This window comes from Stegodyphus dumicola, chromosome 1 (genome assembly GCF_044657685.1).
Source record: "Stegodyphus dumicola isolate Sdum_Otavi_A_Nest chromosome 1, ASM4465768v1".
Lineage (NCBI taxonomy): Eukaryota > Metazoa > Arthropoda > Arachnida > Araneae > Eresidae > Stegodyphus > Stegodyphus dumicola.
In genome coordinates, this window is record NC_140768.1 from 206,040,184 (window position 1) to 206,056,851 (window position 16,668).

The window sequence follows — 16,668 nt, forward strand, 5'->3', positions numbered from 1 at the left end:
TATATGCAGAACACTTAGAGGTGCATGTTAGAAAGCTAAAAACTTGCATTTTAAAATGGAAGAGAACTTTTTAGAATTGGCGCAGACAATATTAGAACTGATATCTGTAATAACTGTCATGTTTTTTTCCTTCTTCCTCCCCATGTGACGAATTAAAGTTCAGTATAACTCCTGATTCTAAATGGGTTGAGCTGGAAGCAGTCAAACACGTAATATTTCTCCTAACATTAAGAAATATGACTGTTGTAGATATGCAAATATATTTATACAATCACTGAACTTACTTCCCTGAGCATTTTTAATAAGAATTTTTGAGAGAGATTACAAACATTTTTGAAAAGACATGTATGCTCTTACTTTTTTATAGATGGTATTGCATGTTTATATCAAGCAGATGGAAATTTCTTGAACTTGGTGACATTGAAAGACTGATGTAACTAATCAAGTTGTTTGATTTTAATTTCATAGAGAACTTTCAGAATCTTTGCGGAGTGGCTGTTGAATGCATATTTAGTTTTCGGTCTGCATTTACAATGTATTCTCGATTATCTGGGTGCAGATTATTCATGAATGGCACTCAACGCTCTGCACAAGAGTATGCCAAAAACAAAAGTCTCAACATGTTGTAAAAACAGCTGACATGCACAAGTCCACACATGTTCTAAGAAACACCGAGTTGTGTCTGTAGGTTTAATTTTTATGATTGCCTTTTACAGTTCATTCTGTCCTTAGTCAAAAGGCATCGTTTGGGTTGATCACCTGAATTGTTTTGTTTCATGCATATTTTCATGTTTATTTTCTTCTTAGAGTTTTAAAAACTGATTTAAAATTTTAGAAGAAATGAGTAAAGAACATATTGCAAGTGCTAAGCGCAAGGAAGTTTTTTAACATTAAAAAAAGATTAAGAAATGAATCAAAAGATTTGAATATGGTGAATTGACAGCAAAGCTTGCTGAAAAATATGGTATTGGTGCACATAACTGTTAAAGATGTTTTTAAACAAAAGAAGTTGAAACCTTGATAAGAGATTATGTTAGTGCCGTGGGTCCTTCTAACTGAAAGAGTATAAACCTCTCAACATATGAAAACCGAGATTGAGCTCTGCTGTCTAACCAGAAATAATAGAGCTCGTAATGCCAGTCAGATGTGCATCGAAAAATCAAAGTTTTTGATGAAAAATTTGGATTAGAAGGCATCTGTAAAGTCTCGTCAAGATGGATTACAAATTTAAGCAGGGATATGGTAGTCGAGAATTCGCCATACAGGGAGAACATTTCAGTAGTTGTGTTGAAGCTGCTGATAAATTCTGTATCAGTTTGCAGGAATATTTGAAACAATCTCGTATCTTTAATGCAGATAAGACGGGCTTATACAGTAAAGGCTTGTCTGTTTAGAAAGCACAATGAATACCGAATTCCACTACATAAAAATTCCGAATAGTTGAGCATATAAAAAGTGGAAATCATGTTAGAAAAGCTGAATAAATGGGGAAATTTTTCACTCTAAACTTATAAAAACAATCATTTAATTAGTTATGAACTTGAATATAAAAACCCACATTAAAAATAATTTAAGATTTCAAAGGGGGGGGAACAGATTTCAATCATAAAAGCAAATTTATTTTGATTATTATAAAATACTGCCAGATGTGAAAGTTGGCAGAGGTTTTGCCAGTCATTCTGGTAAAAGTTCATAAGAACAGATCTTTTTATTTAGTTAGATAATAAAGAGTTGCACATTACGGATATGTCTTATAAAAATTTAAAGTGCTTATCATAATTTTTCATGTTACTATTGTTAATCTGCTAATGTTTTATAAGCCGCATTTTGTGGCTTTTATAATGCTTACATCCTGTGCTTTTAAAAATATTCCACTTCATGTAGTCTCAGATATTTATCTTTTTTTTTTTTTTTTTTTTTTTTTTTTTTTTTACTACCAGTATTCAATGACTGGTGCTAGTGGGCCTATCAAATACATACAAAGATAAATTATTCAACATTCTCATGCTTGTATTTATATGATGCGAACAGATTACTGTTTTATTTTGCGCATAATGGAATGAAATTTTATCCATAATGGAAAGCAGTATTTAAAAAAAAAAAAAAAATTAAATGTCAATGAATTATTGATATAGTAAAATTTCCTATTGTGATCGCCTCCTGTAGACAATCACTTTTGAAAGCAACCTGTATTTCTGGGAATGTAAACATGCATTGGTATTGAACATCATTTATGGTTGTCACCTTCATCTTGTGAAAGATCAAAATCATCTGGAACTAAATTTTCATATTGGAGAGGGTTCATTGCTTTTTACATGTTATGAGCCTTACATCTTGCAAAATACTACTTGCTGAGAAATTTTAATATACCAAGATTTTTTTCTGAAATTAAAAAAGTTAATTTAAAATGGTTTAATTCTGGTTTTTAATACTGTAGTAATTTTAATACAGTCATCTCTGTTATCATTGTTAATAGCAACCAGAACCGGCCGCAATAAGTGAAAAACCGCGAAGTAGTGTCACCATCTCATTTTTAACATGCATACATTTTTCGTGTATGTATAATATCAATAAGTGTATATGAAACCATATAAGTATATATATTATCATTAGAACATTAAACAATAGTTTCAAATAACATAGATAAAATAATGCATGAATAATATAAATCAGGGCTGTCAAACTCATAGGTACACTTGGGCCAAACAAACAAGGTTTAACTTTAGGCGGGCCGCAAAAAAAAAAAAAAAAAAAAAAATTCATAGAAACGTAGATTTATTTCGAATAATACAATAATAAACATGTATATATATTTATATAGAAAAGAACAAGAAAAATTTAATGTTTACGTCCTGATACTTGACATCTCTTCTCTGCTATTATCTTTCCTATTTCGGAAGAAATTTTGTTTGCAGTGATAACTTTCAACGCTGACCCAAGGTGAGCATCATTAATACGGTTTCTAATAGGAGACTTATTACCTTTCATGACTGAAAATAACTGCTCGCATCGATAAGTGCTACCAAACATGGAAATAATTTCATATGCGAATTTTCAAGTATTTTCAAACCTGGCTGGTAAATATTTGTAAAATTCAGGCATGCCCACTTCAATGAATTTTGCTTTCAAATTTGAGTTGCATTGGATCTCGATCACCTCCATTTGCACATGGCTGGGTACTGAGTCAATACTTATTGAGAAATCGAAGGAAAAAAAAAAAAAATTGTCTTCGAGGGAACTAAAATCAGTAAACCTCGTTTCAAATTCAGTTGTTAAATTTGCAATTTTTTCTGCGTATTTTTGATACGAACAAGTATCATCTAAACTTGATTTGTTCATGCTGCACGTCGGGAAGTGCGTCAAATCTTCATTTTTAAGTTGTTTTCCCCAAAGAACTAGTTGACATTTGAATGCTTTAATTATGTCAAACATGTTCGTAATGATATGATCTTTTCCTTGCAACGATAAATTTAAATCGGTTAAGTGTTTGGTTATATCAACCAAGAAAGATAAATCTTGGATCGTAAAACAAACTTACGTTTTGATTTTTCGTTTTTAAAAACTGACATATTTCTTCTTTCAAATCTCAGAATTGTTTGAGAATCTTGGAGCAAGATAACCAACGTACCTCGGTATAGTAGGACAAACCCGAATATTCACTATCTAACTCACTTAAGAAAGCAGTGAATTGACGCTGATTTAAACCTTGAGATCTTATAAACTGTATAACTTTTTTTATATAGGACAAAACATTCTCCATATTTATTACTTTCGTGCATAGAACTTCTTGATGTATAATACAATGCATAGGATGAATGCTTGAACCGTGAATTTCACCAAGTTTTTTCCTTAGTAATGCTACGAAGCCCTTGTTTTTCCCGGTCATTGATGGAGCACCATCTGTAGCTACAGAATTTAATTTTGCCAAAGGTAGATTGTATTTCTGCAGAAGTCCAAAAACACAAGTAAATATATCTTCTCCGGTGGTAGTACCAGGCATCGGTATTAGTTCCAGTAATTCCTCAAAAATATTAAAATTCTTGTCACAAGAACGAAGAAACACTGCTAATTGAGCTTTGCCACTAATGTCCATGCTCTCGTCACAGGCAATGGAGAAACTTTCGAAACTAGATGATTTTGCTTTGATCTGATCACTTAAATTTGTGGCTAAATCAGTAACTCTTTCTGCAACTGTATTTCGAGACAATGAAATTGATTGAAAAGCCTCCACAAATTCACATTTCCAGGACAAAGAATTTCTCCAGCTTTCATTAGGCATTCCTTGATGAAATCACCGTTAGTAAAAGTCTTCGAGTGTTTAGCTATCAACTCGGACAAGACGTAGCTTGCATGTACTGCCGCTTCACTTTCTTGCAATACTTTACTAAACATGGACTGTAGCTTTTTCACTCCTAACCTGAGCTCTTTCAACTTTTCTTCTCTCATTAATCCTTCGTAATTGTTATATTTCGATTTGTATTGTTCGTAATGATGTTTAATATTATATAACTTTGGTACATTAATAGTATTATTACATATCAAGCATATTATTTTATCTTTTATTTCAGAGCAAAAATATTCTAATTCCCATTTTACTTGGAATATTCTATGTTCGTCAGCGATTTTTCGTTTAATTTTACTACCACTTGGTTTTGATATAGACATACTGAATACAAAGGGCTGGAATAAACACGGTTAACGTTAAAAAGTTAAAAATTTATTCTTTCCACAAGAGATAAATCAAAATGCTGAAATATTTCTTCAAAAATATTCTAACAATATCACAAAATGTCAAACGTTTAGCAAAAATCAATTCAAAACAGAGAAACTAATTCTATCTCACAGCGAAATCGCTACAATCAATCGCAGCATTAAGTAAACAAATAGTTCGCTAGAACTACAGCTACTACTGAGATGAGTTGTTTGTTCTCGGCTTTTATAAGCTTTATAATTAATTTCTCGAATATACTGGAAACATCTATAAGTATTTGGATTTTTGTGGATGGCAACAGCAATTACAAGATATTTATTTATTAGGTATTAAATGCATGCGCTGTTCTATTTTTAACCTTCCAACGCAGCTGTCTTCAAAAATCGTCTGCGTTGCTAAGGCAACATGAAGCAAATCTAATTACAATTCTAAATAAAAAAGACTAACTAAATAAATAACTATGAAATCCATAACAATATGAATTAAGTAATAATTAATAATAAAGCAAAGTGCATGCTGATGCTAAAGCAAAGTTTAAAGTTTATAAAATTAAACATTTAGCAGTAGTAGCAATAAAAGCTCCCTGAGTTAATATGTTGTGCAGACATTGAAGACAAGAAAAGGTAATAAAGAATAAAAACACAGAAAATAAATTTCAACACTATCAGTCTTAGGAAAAATATAATGTAACCATCATTCATCAAATAATATTTTGACCTGGTCTCGAAAACACTGGCATTCAATACAAACAAAAAATGTCCTCAAAATTAGTTAAGCGGCCTAAAAATGAAGCTGGCTACACATTCAATAAGTCCATAATCAATGGTTGAGAAAACACCTGAAAAATTTAAATGAAGTTCTTGAAAGCACTCAAAACCGGCCTAACTCCGTTTGCACGAGGAATCGTTGCTCACGTGCTTTAAATGCCGCCTTTATTGAAGAACATGGATGCCGTCCACAGCAGTCACTCATATGGTAGCCTCTGGAACTAAGGAACTTTATTCTGGAACAATCATCTTATGGATATGAACCAAGGAACTTTTTCCGGAACAATCATCCCGCGGACAGGCACCAAGGAACTTTATTCAGGAACAGCCATCCCGCAAACCGGAACCAAGGCACTTTAATCACCGGACTGCATGCATCCTTCTGAAGTGGCTGGAAACCGCTCACTCAAGTGCCAGGAAAGCAGGAACTAGAAGGAGACCAGAAGGGTTGAGCCAGAGCGACGCGAGATACTTATAGCAGAAGTAGGAATGACGTCATCTCACGGCAACCAATCAGCTATCTGCACGAATCGGCTTTCCAGATGACGTAACATCACGTTTCGTTTTTACATCTCAATTAGGTTGAAACAGTCCGTTCTCAACGCAAACAGTGGCAGCAAGAAAAAGAAGTAGAAGTAACTAATATATTACTTTAAAATAAGAACTAAACTAAATAAACATTTCAAGGAGGAGAGATGATGCAGTAAAAGGTTTAAAATAAGCTATATTTTCCAACACATGCACCAATATATTGTACAAAACTATGATTGGAAAACAGACCATGAGTTCGGCCACATTCGGCTATCGGGGGATGCGTACAAGTTCTGAGTGCACGTGTCTCCCAAAAGCCGAAGGTAGCTGAACGCAAGCTACTCACACGCATTTGTAATTTAAGTAGTGTGTGTGTCAGCTCGCTGTGAGTAATCTAACAACACTGAATAAATTAGCGTTAATTACCTAGCAGTAGAAATTTCATTTTTTTCATCGTCAATATGTTATTTTATTATTATATATTATTATTTGCCGATATATTGGCCGGGCTGCAAAAATATTTGTTGTGGGCCGCGAGTTTGACATCCTTGATATAAATGATACATGTGTGTAACATAGATAGATGTAACTAAAGTGTATGCGTTGTAAATATGTTTTTAGAACTCTTTTATGCTTATAGAATCTTTTCTTTTATAACGAGGCACTTAACTCACCTCTGACAATAGCTTCTCTTTGCTTGATCTTTATAAATGTTTATGAAACACCTATGCAGTATGATGGAGTTGAAGATGATGATTTACTGCACAGGTTTATGAGAGCTTTACTGCTCCTCAGATGACGCCTCGTCAAGTGCTAGGGGTGCTGGATCGTCACGGCCAGCTTCAGATAGAGCTCTGGTAGCTGCAGGAGGTGGCGTAAAGGCAGCTGGAGGAGCTTCTGCAGAACATTTTTGTTTGGAACATTGTGATGGGGAGTTGACCATTTTTTTTTTTCTTCTGAGCAAAGATCCCCTTGTGCCATTACACAGTACACAGTCAATACGACGGCTCTGTCCATGTCGTCGATTTCTTGGGCCTTTTGTTGCATAGTCCATGTTATGTTGCAGAGCTCTTGCAGGTTTTTCAAGGTAAAGCCGTGCTCTTCAACTTCGTTGTCGTCACCTACCTCCTCTTCTTCCTCACTTGCCAATCTTGTCATTTCGACGAGTTGCTCGCCGGTTAAGGGGTTCGAGTGACACTCAATCTGCATGTTCTCTTCTTCTGTCATGTCAGATAACCCTTCAGTGGCTACCAACCGAGCCAGCTTCACGGCCTTATCTACGGCGGAGTGGTGAATTTTGTCAGGTGTAAATCCCTCGTAGTCATGGGTGACGTCAGACCCCTCGTAGCCAGCGAATCAGCAATGTGGATTTTGAATTGTGTGGGCACTCCCTGCCTTCTGCTGCCATGTGGGCAATTTTCATGCCATAATTCCTCAATTTTGAATTCTTAATGGATATTTTTGAACAATCTGCGATGTATTGAACCCGTGAAAAATAAACTGCGAAGTAGCAAGGGATGACTGTATTGCGGTAATGGGGAATTTTCCGATTTCCAGTCGCAAAGTCTGTGATATTTTAGTAAACAGAATTATTTCTTAAATGAAAATAAATTAAAAGAGGAAATAATGAAATTTGTCTTAATTCATTTGTTATTTTATTCCATTCATAATGAGCAGCATATTTTATTATCATTTCATCTTTATGTTCCAGATTTATTATTTGATAGCTGCATATAGTTTACATGCAAATGTTTGTCATTTTTTAACAGATGATGTTGATTTTTTTTTTTTTTTAAGGACTGAGTACATTTTATTCTGAATTAATGCGTGGTTTGGGAGCTTCAACCAGATTATGGGAACTTATTGACAGAACACCTTTGGTTGCTATTAATGGTAAGGATATTTTCATATCAAATTTATCAGATTATGATTTAAATGTACTGACTAGTTTACTTTTATTTAGATTACTCTTTTTCAGAAAAGTTTCTAAAGTTTAATTGATTTATTTTAAAATTGGTAATAATTAAATGCCTATTAAACATATTTATTAGGAACTTTTCTGATTTTGGCTATAATTCTGAAAAAAATCAGCTGGGAGACATAAAATTCATACTAGAAAGGCACAATGTAATACTTAAGTAGCAAAATAATGAATAGGTTCCAACAAACGAATATGCACGAATGTATAGAACAAATAAATAGAAAAAGGGTTTTGTTGGCTGATTGGCATTGGTACAAAAACTGTCTGACCAAAAGGGAGAACAACAAATGAAAGACCCTTAATAAAGGATAGTACCTCCTTTAACTGCCTGTCCACTTAGTACCAGATTATCTAACAGTTCTTGGGGTAGTTCCCATTCTTCAAGGAACATTTGTGTCAGTTGTCTGGAGGATAAGATCAGGTTGCCAGTTGTCTCTCTAAAATATCCCACATGTGTTCAATGGGATTTAAATCGGGGGAGCACATTTGCCAATCTATTCTTTGGATATCTTCACTTTCCAGAGGCGCATCAACAGCTGAATCCTTTATGGTCATGCCCTGTCATTCACAAAAACAAAGGAACAATAGCATTGTGGAAAAGATGCACCAAGGGTAGGATAACTTTATCTCCTAAACAATCTCTGGGAGTGTGAACCTCTGTTGAAAATGTGGAACTGCATTCATTCGTCTGTTCATCTTAATACCTTCTCATATTAGCATGCCAGAATCATTCCACTTCAGTAAAAAGGATGGGACTCTCTTAATGAGATGTCCAGTCTTGTGTTCTCTATATCCTGTTAACTGTGCTGCCAATGGACTTCTGTCAATGGCATACAGCATACAGGATAGTGGCTGAGTAGGCTGCAGTTATAAAGTCATTTAACTACAGTAAACTGGGATACCTGTCATTCATTTACTCTGTGCAAATGCAGTGTTGCCTGTTGTCTGATTCAATTTCTTTTTGCCTGCAGGATATATCAAACATCAGTCACTAATGTTATCTTTAACCAACCACTACCAACCTTTCTTGCAACTGTACCTGTCATTTTGAAGGCTTTCCAAGTTTGTAAAGTAACATTTTTGTCAGTTCCGAACATTATATCAAACAAACACTTCTCCACAAGCTTGTCAGTTATTCTACGATGTGTAAAAGCATCCTGATGTTTTCTTGTTGGCATGCTGTATGTGCATCTCACTTTCACTTGCAGAAAAATGCCTGGGAATGCGCCTTCCTTTTTTTTTTTAAATTGTCTTGCACTATGGGAGCTCACTTCTTGTATTTTATGTGCTCTATTGTATCCTCTGGCATCATAGTGCTGATATTTACATATGCATCACTTTTCTACAGAGTTGAATTTTCATCGTACTGAATGCAAAAAGCCCTTTCTAACAGTTTCATGATTGTATGTTGAAAAATGAATGTGCTGCTAAAGTTTTACACAACTAGACTATTACAAACTTTATAGCTACTCAGAAATTAAAAATGAGGGCATTTGTTTAGGTACTTGCATGTTAATGCAATCTAATAATTTTTTATGGATAAAAAGGTAAAAGTTGTTTAACAGGTGCAAGTGACGATTTTCATGACTTTTTTAAAAATTGTTGAACCATCAATATTTATCATAAGTGGGTAAACATTATCAACATATCAAAAGATTCTTTATCAATTTAAAATACAAATTTTAGTTATTAAGTATGGATTATACATTACATTAAAAAATAAAATAAATTTTTTGGAAAATTGGTCTGTATTTTTTGTGAAACATTCTCATGGAACTTAAAAAATTAGTAATCGTGAATTATTTTAACTTGATTAACTAATTCCTGCTAATTTCAATAACAACTATTTCAACATAAATCCAATAATCCTAATTTTTAAAAAGATGTAACAATAATTTAACTTTTTCATTGCAACTTGGAACATAAGTAAATGCAGTAAGAACAAAAATTGAATTACTTTCAACAAATACCAAATAATTTGCAAATAGTAGTACTATATCCTTTCTTTTGAAAAATCCTAGACATATCATATTTTTGCAAAACAGAGTTGAAGAAATAAATATAAGTTTAATTTTAGGAAACATTAAAAATTCATCATCACTTTAATAAATTCTTTTCCTTAAATGTGAATCTTTTTAAGATTATCTTAAGTACAGAAACAAAATAACAATTATGTGAATCTGTCATTAACTTACCAAATAACTAAATATTAACCATATTGCATAGTATCAGGAAAATTAAAAGGTTTAGCATTTTAATTCTTCAACTATTCAAATGAAATAGGCAAAATGTTTAAATGTTTCAAAACGTGAGTATATTTCAGTTATTAGAAAATATAATCACATCATCAATATAAGACTGTCTTTATGATTGGTGATTTAAGGTAGTGGTAGTTCATATATAATCTTACACTTCTGTCTTTCTTCAATGCATAAAACTATTGGATGGCCATGTTCACTTTCTGATTCAACAATTAGTACCATCTGTACTAACAATTAGTACCTCCGGCTTTTGATATACTTTCAAGTTTGATTTTCATGTTATATTCTTGAATATTGATGATTTTTGGGCACCAGATTTGAGATTGATGTGCTTTTTAAAAATTTCTGAGAGCTCTTTTCTTTTGAGTGGTGTTCTCAAACCCTTCACCAAATACTTATCAGGATAACATTCTTCTGCTTTCAATGGAATAATTCTTGGAATCTTTTCAACTTCTCCAAATCAATGTCTGCATTGTATATCACTCTGATATTATTTGCAACAGTCTTAATTTCTCATATTTTGCTTGTGTGAAAATACGCTGAAAAAAAAAAATTGAATAATTCTTTATATCTCATTCTACTGGGTTGATTACAAAATTCAACATGCGTTTTTCATGTCTTGAAAGTGTGACTTAGGATTTCTATTAGATTTATATATAGCGTTGTTCTAATATAGGTATTTTGCCACAAAATCTGGTTTTTTCTTGAATGGCATGCCAATTGTTTCCATATTTTGATTCTACTACTCAAAGTATGCCAAACTGCCAAATTTTGTAAAAATCGCACATGTAGTTTTTAAAAAATTAACTTTCAAAATTTTAGCTCTTCCATGTTACTTGAATCTTGCATATATTTATTAGTACGAGGGTTGGAACTTTAATAGTGGCAACACAGCTGAAAAAACGCTACACAACAAAACCAAAGAATATCGCCTATACCACACGTAAACTACATACCTACCTTACCTCTCAGCAAAAAGACTCATCCTGCCTAAGTGTTGCCAGGATGTTTTCAAAACAAGAACAACGATGTTGGATAAAAATTGAATGTGCCAGAGGTCGTACAGCATGACAGTGTCATCAAGGGCTTTAAGTGGCTTGCGGGGAATCTGCATTGCCTTACAGAACCGTAGCAAGATGGGTGAAAGCATTCAATGAAGGACTCCAAAATGTGGCAGACATGCTGCGGCCAGGTCGTCTGTGTCAGCGTTGCAGACGTGCAAGCTGTTGCCGCACTAATGGACAGTGATCGCCGCCAAATGATTCGTCAGCTGGCCGGACAAACAGGATTAGCGCATACAACTGTGCTGCACATTCTGAAGGAACGCCTGTCCATGAGAAAAATTGCTTCATGATGGGTTCCACATCAATTGACGGAAATGCAGAAATGGCTACGATACGATGTTGCCCGAACCCACCTGGAGCGCTATGAGCGCGAAGATGATGCTTTTTTACGCCGTATCATTATGCTGGATGAGACTTGGGCCTGATTGTACGAGCCAGAACTGAAACGCCAATCAAACAAATGGCGTCATCACGGGTCACCACGACGTTCGAAATTTCGTCAGAACCCCAGCAATGTGAAAGTTATGGTGATTCTCGTGTGTGACTGTGATGGTGTCATCCTAACGCATACCGTTTCCCCACAGCAGGCCGTCACTGCGCATTATTACTGCTCATTTTTGGAGCACAATCTCTGACCAGCTTTGAGAAAAAAACGGCGACACTTTCTGCAGAACACTCCTCTCATTTTGCATGACAATGCTGGGCCGCATGCAGCGCAAGCTGTGACTGATTTGTTCAAGCGGTGGGGCTGGGAAGTGCTTTACCATCCACCATACTCCCCAGATCTAAGCCCTTGTGACTATGACTTAATTCCTAAGATGAAGGAACCACTTCATGGCACTCGCTTCCAAACTGTTCCTGAGATTCTTGCGGCAGTAGACCGGTCCATTCAAACTATCAACAAAACAGGCGCTGCTACAGGTATTCTGAGACTTCCACATCGTTGGAAACGGATTGTACACAATGCTGGCGACTATATTGAAGGACTGTAAAACATGGTGACATGAATCACTTTTGTATTCCTTGTAAATAAATAGTTGCCACTATTAAAGTTCCAACTCTCGTATATTAATATGTCTTTTTTTCTTTAATTTATTTGGTTGTTCCCTTCACATTTTGAAATTTAGGTTCATTCCAAATGAAATTCTCCTTTTTTTTTTAAGATTTATTTTTAAAAATTTGTATTTTAAAATAATTTTTATAAATTTTTACCATCATCTCAAAGAAGATGTATTTCTAAGCATCTGCAAAAAATTAGTTTCTATTCAAAATTTCCCAAGGTATACATGTGAATTTACGTATTGGGGCATTTTGAAATTTGGCAGATTTGTTATAAGTGATAATAATGTCGAATGTGGCTTATGCACTTTGTTAAAGTTATTTAAAAGTATGAATGATGACTTTTTCTGCTTGTCTACAATGAAAAAAAGAAAGAAAATGGGTGGCTATAAATTGAGAAGTTTGCGAAGTGAATTAGTCTTGGCGCAAACTGAAAAAATTGTGCCAAGATAAATTTTTGAATTTCTCTGTAAATTTCACACCAAATTTTACAAAATTTAACATCTAGACATAATTTGAGTCGTAGAATCAAAATATGGGAAAAAATTGGTATGTTATTTCAGAAAAAGTCAGATTTGGGGTCAAAATACCTATGTTAGAACAATGCTATATACAAATCTAATATATATCCTAAGTTGCGTTTTCGAGACATGGAAAACTTTGAATTTCGTCAGTCAGCCCAGTACAATAGGAGATATAGAACAACTATAATCAGTATGCTTTTTGATGATTGTAGTGGATCCAGTACATATTGCATAAATTTTGCTTTCACTGTCAGGGACCAGCACTGTGTTACCTTCCTTAAATTCTTTATGAGGAGTCTTCTAATAATGAGAGAGTGCGTAAGCTTATTGCTTGCCAACAGCTAAGAATTCTGTGTATATAGCAGCTTTTTTGAACTTCATCTTCAAGCCATTTGGATAGTCAGTCACTGACTATTATAGACTTCTTGGTAGGCCCAACATAGGTACGGTGTTTCTCCCAATCTCGCGAAATTTCACGGATGGTAATGTTTCATTCCCTTTAAAACCTTTGAACCAATTCCAAAATTGTTTTGTCTCTCATTGAGAACAATTAACTGGTAAACTGTTTCACCATTGTATCATTTATTTGTTGAATCCAAAATTTATCAATTATAATTTTGACAATTTAGCATTGTAATCAGAGCTTTATTACAGCTTCAGAAACAGTAGGGATATTGCTATTACCTTATTGAGAAAAACCATTAGAAATTATTGAATGATTAGCATTTCACTTTTCTTTTAATAATTTTGTAGCTCTGAAACTCTATTTTGCAATCTTTTCCTTGTATGCCAGAACACTTTTGATTTCAGTTTCAATGTTGTTTACGTCAATTAAATCTCTAAATTTTATATCTAATGCTTTCAAAGAAACAGCTTTTACATTTAAAATTTAAAATTATTGTTCTAAATCTTTAGTATTACAAGAAACAATTAAATATTTAATAGAACCTGTTTCGTCAGTTATGGCTGAATGAATAACTTTCCATTCTTTAAGTTTTGCAAATTCTATTTCAGGTAATTTCTTTTATGAATCAACTCCAAATTATTATCAAACCAAATAAACTGAGCAAGCCACTTCTTTGACTATGTAGATTGTTATTAAATTATATTCTACTTTTCTTTTATGTGTTTGCTTAATTAAAAATCTATATGAGAATTTAAGTCAGGTAACAGATTTGACATTAATTGAATTCTGGCTTTGTAAATTAAAAAGTTGCATCATTTTGCTTTTGAACCTTTTATTCAATTCTGTTTTCAGTATTTAATTTTTGTTACAGCATATTAGGCATTCTGCTTCACATAAACTCCTTTGCAGAGTTTTAGATACTTTTTAATTATCTGCATTCTCATGAAAAATTGGCAATTCATTGCCGATTTTATACTATGACTTAAAATACTTGTTTGGTTAAATTTAAGACTATGGATACTGTTCTGTTAAAAAATAATAAAAAGTATTTTAAAATAAATAAAAATCTGTAAGGCTAGTGTTTTACATTTTTGTACTCTGTGGGTGCAGTGGTGGTTCATTAAGCATGCAAATCCATGTATAATCAAAATTTGTGTGGTAGATGTATATATAAGTTGGCTATTGCCACATGTTTAATATAAAATATTCCCAAAACACAGAAGTTCTACTGTGTATTGAAACCACGGATACTTGTAATTAGAAAAAACCAAATTTTATTGCAACATTTTCTTTTTCTGTTTGGCAACAGGAAATGGAATGGAAGAAAAGATATGATGGCAGAATATGAACATGGAGGAAGGACCAGTTGCATTAATTTTGTATCAATATTGTGCACATAGATTTTTGATCATTATTATATGGAAGGCAAAATTATTCTCATTATGGAAGAAAGAGAAAAGCTTTTTATGAAATTTTATTGAAAAGTATCCACTGAAAAGTTATTAAAAATGTAAATTCCACTTACTAGTATTACTTGATATATTTTTTTCACTTTATTGATTTTTGAATTTGTTTTGTCATTTTGAGACTTTTTTAATCTGTTTTGTGTAGGTGGTATGGTATTGCCTCATCTTACTGGAAGTATTAAATTCAATAAGGTAAATTTTGCATATCCAACACGTCTCAATGCCCCAGTGCTTACAGATTTCAGTCTTTCTATACCTGCTCATTTAGTTTATGCAATTGTTGGTTCTAGTGGTTGTGGAAAATCTACTGTTGGCTCATTGCTTCTTAGATTCTATGACTGCCAAAGTGGTAATTATGATTTTTATCATTAAAATAATTTTGCATTTGTAACTGATTTAATCATTTAAATATTGTGAATCCACATATGGGTTTGGAAGAATACATTTGAGTTAAAAACCCTTGTGTTCTCGTAAAATATGTATTAACTCTTATGTGTTCAATAATAATAATGTGTGTTTGTCTACACCTGTTATGAAATCTTAAGTCTAGAAGGCCGGCATATGCAGTCTACATCTAATATTTACAATTTGGTTTGAAAAGAATTCAAAAAGTTTAACATACAGTGAACCTAGTAGTTTATAAATGGTTTTGAACACACAAATTTATGCTAAGAGGGAATAGATTTTTAAGAGTTCCTGTCATTGATTAATTACAAGATGCATAAGAGTAATTCAAATTTATTAGTAGTTTTGACATTTAGTTAAATAATATTCAGTATTTTGTAAATTCAATATTTTTAGTACTGATAATACAAATGTTTACTGGGTTAGATGATTTGAAAAAAAATAAAATGTTTTAGATCAGGGCTTCTTAAACATTTTCAATCTTGACCTTTTTTTATCATAGATTTTTTTCACGACTCTATATATTAAATATAAAATAAAGATGTAAAAATAAATTTCCTCCCACAGATAATTTAGTACTTTAGTAAACATTATACATATGAAAAAGTAGTTTTAGGATTTATTTTAAGCAAACCAAAATTAAAGAAAACTCTAATGAGACAGATGTGCTTGTTTTTTGCTACATAAAAAATTAAATGTTGGTGCAATATTTAACACTGCTAAAGCATCTTCAACATGTTTTAATGTTGAATGAATGGCATTTGGTTTTAATAAGCGTTGAAGCTGAAAAAGTAGCTTTATTGAAATATGGGGTATTTATTTTAAGCAAACCAAAATTAAAGAAAACTCTAATGAGACAGATGTGCTTGTTTTTTGCTACATAAAAAATTAAATGTTGGTGCAGTATTTAACACTGCTAAAGCATCTTCAACATGTTTGAATGTTGAATGAATGGCATTTGGTTTTAATAAGTGTTGAAGCTGATTGAAATATTAAGCTTTATTGAAATATGGGGTATTGAATGAGAGAAGACCATTTAAGGTCATTTCAGAAATGGTGACAAATGTAGCTCTAATTCAAATCCAGAATTCACCAAAGATTTTTGTGAAAACTTTAGTTTTAAATTTGAATCACTAGATAAAGTACAAAAAGAATTTGTAAACCTACAGATAGCTTTACAAATTCTTTTAATACTTTATCCAACAGCTAATTAATCTCAGTAATATCGATTAATTTAATGTCCTTAAAAGTGTAATCTCATTAATGTCAATTAATGTAATTTTTTTAAAAGTCTTAGGAATCCAGTTTCTTTAAATTGAACTATTGAACTGAATTTTCGCTACCCCCAAATTTTGATTTGTGACCCCATTTGGAGTAGCAACCCATAGTTAAGAAACTGTTCTAGATTGATATGTTGAAACAATGATAGTAAAACTGAAGCTTTCATGGACATCCTGCCTGCTTGCTCAGCTGGGAAAAGGGCTCAATTTAAT

General features: G+C 33.0%; 1 protein-coding gene across 4 annotated transcripts in view; it reads left to right on the forward strand.

Annotated features, from left to right (window-relative positions):
* The window catches only part of LOC118205978 (ATP-binding cassette sub-family B member 10, mitochondrial), an 80,809-nt gene that overhangs the window by 49,590 nt on the left and 14,551 nt on the right, over nt 1–16,668 (forward strand). For 3 of the 4 annotated variants that reach the window (XM_085824900.1, XM_085824910.1, XM_085824913.1), the window contains exons 7-8: nt 7,807–7,902; nt 14,916–15,119. In XM_085824900.1, the coding sequence (XP_085681026.1) occupies nt 7,807–7,902; nt 14,916–15,119 (300 nt within the window). The remainder of the gene's footprint in view (nt 1–7,806; nt 7,903–14,915; nt 15,120–16,668) is intronic. The other variant, XM_085824905.1, reaches the window with a different exon arrangement.